The following is a 6,581-nucleotide window of genomic DNA, read 5'->3' as shown; positions in this document are numbered from 1 at the left end:
GCTGAATGGCAGCACAGCCTTCCAGTGTATCAGCCACTCCTCCCAGTTTTGTGTCATCAGCAAACTTGCTGAGGGTACACTCCGTCCCCTCGTCCAGGTCATTGATGAACAAGTTGAACAAGACTGGGCCGAGTACCAATCGGGAATGAATTGATTAGAGCAGGTATCTTTCAAGCCCTATAACCCCTAAGTTAATCAGATTTCTTAGAGAAGGGGAATGCATATGCAGTAATAAAAACAGCTTACATGTATTGGGCAATTTTCTTCTACAGGAAAAAGCTTAGAACTTCAATCGTAGATCAGCGTAAGAGTACATCTGGTTATTTTTTCATGATCAATTTTTATCTCTAGGCTTCATGTGTGGCACTTCAGTCTTGGATAAAGATGGTGTAAGCGCAGCTGTGGTCACAGCTGAAATGGCAACCTACCTGGAGGGCAAGAACCTAACACTAGCACAGAAACTCATTGAGATATATGAAACGTAAGTTGTGTTCTTCACAAATATGTTCTACTTAACTCTTTTGGAGCTGGAAATAATCTAGTAAATATTTTTAATGCGTCCCTCAGATGTTTTCTCATTGTAAGTTGTTTTTTTCTGATGTTTTGATGGATTACAGTCTTCGGTATTACAGACTTAAATACACTTAAATACTGTATCTCCCAAAGGACCAGAGAGGCCCTTTCTGTCGCATTTCTGCAATAAATTGTGAAAGAGTAGAATTTTGCATATGGATTCACCAGGGCAAACTTTTCTTTCTTACTCAATTAGTGCTGTGTTACTTCTCTTATCTTCTGATGGGTAGCTGTATCTTAGTTGTCCATGTGCCTATCTTTAAACACTTATTATTTTCACTTAAACACAGTGTAGGGATTGTTAGAAGGGTGCATGCTGTTCTTGCAGAGATTTGTGGTAGAACCCAGATTAAAGGAACGGCCTGTGTTCAGTAGCCATGGACACAATTTGTGGCAATAGAATGAGGAACGTGTTTATGTCAGAATTAAGTCATATACTGTGATAAGCCCAATTTGTCAGCACAAGTTCCTGTGCTTTAACAGAACTGGTGGCACAGTTACAGTAAATCATATATGCCATTCCTTTTCCTGCTGGCCCTTACAAATTTGGAATGAGGAAGCACAAACCATGGTCAGCGTTTATCTCTATGGCACTTGGGAGTTCCCTCCCTCATATGCAAACTGTAGCAAAACCGATTCCGCACAGCGGGATTGAAAAGCTTGTCAGTGATAGCGAGAACAGAAGGATTCATCTTCCAGTCACACTTAATTTTTTTTAAGCTGCAGAAAAGGGCCTCTGTAGAATGAGGAGTTGGTGGACTATAGCAAAGAACGATTTAATTTTCAACGTGCAAACACGGTTGCTGCACCTAGTGAGTGCTTGCATTAGGTCTGATTGGGGATAGTAGTTTGAACTGCATGGAATCATCAGTCACCTTCCTCAGAGGCTGTTGAAATAGTCTGTTGTTGTGGCTGCTCACGTGGCTACAGCAGGCAATTTTTGATGGTGTGGGGAATGATACTGCATATTAATTTCCTGAGGGCTACCAAGGCTGCGCTTAGCCAAATGGCTGGCTTTTATTTCTTTGGAACTGAAACCTTTGTTTGAATTTAAAAATAGCTTAAGATGATCTGAGTAATGCAGTGAAATCTGTTTCAGAGTCCAAACATTTACCTATAAATATCTGTCTCCACAGCTATGAGAACTGCATTCTTTTTCTGTTACTGCTTTTCCAAACAGGGGCTTTCTTTAGATGCCAAATGTGCAGAAAACTTTAGATGCCAGATATGCAGAAAACTTCTGAATCTTGTAACTGGAAATGTTAATCTGCTTGTAGGTATGGATATCACATATCAAAGACTTCCTATTTCTTGTGCTATGATCCTCCTACTATCAAAAGGATATTTGAGAAACTTCGGAACTTCGATGCCCCTCAGTCTTATCCAAAATTTTGCGGTATTTACAATATTTTACACGTACGAGATATTACCACTGGCTATGATAGCAGCCAGCCGAATAAGAAATCGGTGAGTTACAAAGCATTTTTGCAGGAGACATTCTAGTTTTGAAGAGACTGAAAGTTAAATATACCCAGAACTACGCAGAAAGACGTACTATGTCAGCTAAGGCAGCAGTATAATTACCATCGTCTATTAAGGCTGCTTAACAACATCCACTGGGGAGAAAACTGCTTAAATGTGAAATGGGGTTGCTATTGTGTTGATTATTTTGATATAACAATGAATGAACTTTATTGGTCGAAGTGAGTTTGATGCTCCTGCAGCTCTTAAGCTGTCCAGCAGGCTTCCAGATGTTGGGATTCCAATGGGAGTAAGAGGCAGCCCTGTTATCCTGAAATACCGAGGCTGATCTAGGCGATAGGCTGAAATGACTTGTTCTAGCCTGTTGCATTGGCTGGTGGGTGTATACTGCAGGGGATTTCAGCATGTTTATTTAGCTTTATATGTACTGAATGTTGTATTTTTTTTTTTATAAAAAGAACCATTTTTGTGTTAGTTGGTGTGTTCTGTAACGAAATGTTGTTTATGTAGGTGCTGCCCGTGAGTAAAAGCAGTCAGATGATCACTTTTACATTTCAAAATGGTTGTGTTGCCACCCTTCGGACAAGTGGAACAGAACCAAAGATCAAGTACTACGCAGAGATGTGCGCGCTGCCCGAACAGAGGTCAGTAGCAGGTCTGCACGCACACGTTGCCGGGCGCCTTTGGGCGGAAAGGTCGGAATGCAGGAATGGATTCCCCACCCGGTGGGGGATTCCTCTGCTGCCTCCTTGGAGGCCTGAGCCTCAGCTGCCTGTCCCAGCCTGTTAAACTGGATAAGACAAAGAACTGAATTTTCAGCATCTGCTACGGTAGGAGACTTCTTTTATTAACCCAATTCCTCATTCACTTAGAATTAAAAAGTGATGAAGCTCGGCTGCTGCTGGCAAGTATGCTTCAACCCAGGTGTATTCCTGTTGCATTTGGAAATCTGCTGTGTGGCTCTGAGCTGCTGGATAGTAACTAGAGGTCTGTCCCCTTTTGACAGCCACCTGGATTGAGCTTCTTCCAGTTTAAAAGGGGGGAAACAAAATACAGGGTATGTCTACACCATTGCAGTCCAGAGTGGGAATGAGGAGCCTAGGTTCTCAGCCTAGCTAACGAGGAGAAGTGGGCTCCTAAACTGGGTTCCTAACCTAGGCTCTGTGAGTACCACTCCTTTTAGACTGGTGTTCCAGCGTTCCTGCAGAGCAGAGAATTGAAAATAACATAAAGGGGCCTCAGATTTGGTGTTTCTTTCTAGTTATTGGCAGGAATTCAGGGCACATTTTTATCACTGAATGTTTTGGTCCGATTTAGGCAGCGTATAGTAGGTGGTCAATTCCTTTTGCTTGTGAAGTGTGCACGTGAGGGGATACACAGATCCGTGCCTAGACATGGTTGCTGAAATATTCTTTAAAACAAGGTTTATTCCTACATTAAGTGTATTAACACAGGTACGGCCCATCCTTTGAATCCCATGTTTTTAAAATGTTCTGAATTGTCCATGACAGCAGGTCAGAGAAGTGGTAGGAGTTCTACACCCCAGTTTTCTGAATGGGGGCTCTTGCCAGAAGCTTGTATTTATTTGGTCAAAGAGCTTTCTGATTGTCTGGCGTATGAATGCAGTTCTTTGTTACGTGGGTATAGAAATTCTCACTTCAGTTGGAACCTGCTTCCGTAAACCTGGGAGTGAACAAGCTACCATTTGGTGCAAATGCTGAAGAAAAGGTAAGACACAGTTGAGGCAACAAGAAAGAAATAAATGCTAGAAATAACCCAATCTTACCACAAGTGAGGGCCAGACGAGTAAGAGTAGTGGGAAGAGGAACAAAGTACCCAGGGTGCTTTGATGCATCATTTGGATTTCTGCTGCTGTTCATTCTGGTAAGTCAGAAAAAATCCATCGATCTTTTGTTTTAGTAATACTTGTGGCTAATGGCAATTATTATCTGGAACATGAAATGGAAAAGCTTTCAAGCTTCCCTGGTTCGAGGCATAAAATGGTCTGTAGGAACCTCAAAAGGCGTTCCTCTCCATGGTAGCATTGCAAGTATTTCTCCAAGTTGCTGTTTATTGATTATTCTTAAAAGCTGAGCATCAGGAAAGTCAGCTTTATTGCATTGTTTTCAGGGTGCTTTTTTTAAAAGGAGGTGGTGACCTGGAGGGCAGTGATACATTGCTGGTTCCACAAATGAACAAAGCAAATGTAAATAAGCTGGTTTGGCCTATTTTCCTTTAAAAACAGACTGAGTTCCTCTCCCTCCAGTGAGACTTCCGGGTAGGAGAGAGGGGTTATGCATTTTTAAGGGAGTGTTGCAACACATTAGTGTTTGCACATGTGGATGTTGTTGTTCTACTCAAATGAATGTCTGGGCATTGAAATAGGGAAAGGATCAGTATATTACGGTGTCATCCTGTGGGCTGTGACACTTTACCTGATTACTCAATCCCCCCAAATGGCACTTTAGTCAAAATACAGTCGGATGCCCTAGATGGGCATCTGGATGCCATGTAGAGAAGAATATTGGGTATCTGCCTCTTCTGTCAGGACCTCATCCTCACTTCTTAATCCATTTACAGTCTGTGTCTGACCAGTCTTGTGTTGGTCTTGCAGTCGTTAGTTCTTAGTTTCTCTCTGCTAGCCTGTAGCCCTCTAGTGGCGATTTTTTTTCTTGAATTAACTTAAATTAATATTGCAGTAGTCCCTACTGAAAAGTAGCATGTTAAAACAAGCAGATTGGAGTTCCTGCAGGCTGGTGCTGGTAGGAAACATAACAGATCTTGTCCATCACCAGCAGATCTTGCCTTTTATTTTATTTTTTTAATAGGTGCTTGGTGTTTATCAAACCTCTGACACAGTATTATTCTCTTTCTAGTGACAGAAGCGTGCTGGAAGAAGAACTTCAGAAGCTTATTGAAGCTTTGATTGAGAATTTTCTTGAACCTGATAAGAATGGACTGATCTGGCGCTCTGCTTAGGTCTCCTGTAACTGGTGGTGAAAGAAGTGACCGCCTGCACTGCGTCATGTGAAACAAAGGAACCAAGAACAGAACTCAGTTTAATACGTGTGCGTGTGTGTGTTAAACAAACAGCTACATTTTTATTCTATAAAGAAGAAGCATTCTTTTGTCAGGCTTTTCACCAAAGTCTGGGCTAGAAAACTGGGATAAGGAGAGGAAGTGAGAGAAAAGGACAGAATTTATTATTACCATTTCTGTCCTTTTGACCACAAACCTAATTAACCCACACCAACGCAGATGAACTGCCCTAGCGGGTTTAAGACAGCTGATCTTACCCAGTAGATCTTGTCTTAAACTAATTTCAGGTACCTGATACCTTTTGTGTGAAGAGGTTTTAAAATCGGGTAGTCAGTGTTTGAAGGACGTGATGGCTCCAAACTGACACAAAAGCCTGCTTCTTCCTCGCCGTTGTGTGTGACTGTAGGTATCCTTGTTACAGGTCTTAATTTCCAAAAATGTTGAAGTAGAGTTCAGTGCTTAGCATTTCTTGTTTAGGCAAGTTGTTCAAGATGACATTTTTCAGCTACTTAAATATCCTTCTGTTGTTAAAGGTGCTCTTGGTGCATTGTATCTTTCCCGTGTGCATCTTAAAATATTTACTTGACAGTGAAACAATAGTGGCAACACATAATTCCACTTGCAGGCTGGGTTTGGAATTACATAGTGCCTTTCCAAGGCTTCCAGGGGAGTAGAAACTTGTTCATTCCTTGGTTCAATTGCCCCTTCTACTGTAGCCTTTGTAACCATTTTTTGTCCCACATCCCTGAAGGGACTTAAGGTTTGGTTTTTTTTTTTTTTAAAGAAATGTTTCAGAAATTTAGTGACTTTTAATGAAAATTCCAGTTAGTGACTTTTTTTGGTTTGATGGCTTGAATTCATACTGCCTGTACATTAAAAAAAAAAAAAAGGAGGAAGAAAGTGAAAGCAAGATGCTGACACCTTTAATTTTTATTTTTTTTTTTCTTTTTACTACATCAGGATTTTTTTTTGGTCACATCTTGTAAACTAATTTCTGTTAGAACAACAGTTTGCAAATAGTATTATTCTTTATCCTTTGGGGCAAATCTTTAACAACTTCCCATTATCTGTTTCCTACCTTTGCTTGAGCAGAAGGTGATACTGCTAATCGCTTTTCCCGAAAGATAGACGGATACACAAGTTCTCATGTAGATAACGAGGATTTCGGAAAATAAAAGCCATGGTTTGGCAGAGAAAAGCTGTGGAAAATACTTCAACCAGAACAACGCTTCAAGAAAACCTGCAGATTGATTAGCTGAGAATAATATTTGTTAATGTGTGCTACTAAATTGCTAATAGATACCTTCAGAATAAAGTCAGGGATGTTCCGGACATCTGCCCGCTCTCACTTTCCAGGAATTAGATAAAAGAAATGGATAAACCTGAAGACTTAACCTCTGTATTGGAGGTTATATGAGAAGAACTTCCGATGCGCTTCAGCTAAAGCCATTGTTTTGCCACTATTGTTAAATCTCTAAATTTGTCCT

At 40.8% G+C, this 6,581-nt stretch overlaps 1 protein-coding gene across 3 annotated transcripts in view; it reads left to right on the top strand.

The window, feature by feature from the left end:
• Positions 1-5,983, top strand: part of PGM2L1 (phosphoglucomutase 2 like 1) — a 40,125-nt gene extending 34,142 nt beyond the window's left edge. For all 3 annotated transcript variants that reach the window (XM_035894596.1, XM_035894591.1, XM_035894584.1), the window contains exons 11-14: positions 352-481; positions 1,851-2,040; positions 2,566-2,699; positions 4,932-5,983. In XM_035894596.1, the coding sequence (XP_035750489.1) occupies positions 352-481; positions 1,851-2,040; positions 2,566-2,699; positions 4,932-5,034 (557 nt within the window). In that variant the 3' untranslated portion in view covers positions 5,035-5,983. The remainder of the gene's footprint in view (positions 1-351; positions 482-1,850; positions 2,041-2,565; positions 2,700-4,931) is intronic.
• The last annotated feature ends 598 nt before the right edge of the window (positions 5,984-6,581 follow it).

This window comes from Egretta garzetta, unplaced genomic scaffold (assembly GCF_000687185.1).
Source record: "Egretta garzetta isolate BGI_Z169 unplaced genomic scaffold, ASM68718v1 scaffold1030, whole genome shotgun sequence".
NCBI lineage: Eukaryota > Metazoa > Chordata > Aves > Pelecaniformes > Ardeidae > Egretta > Egretta garzetta.
This window is presented reverse-complemented; position numbering and strand designations above follow the sequence as displayed.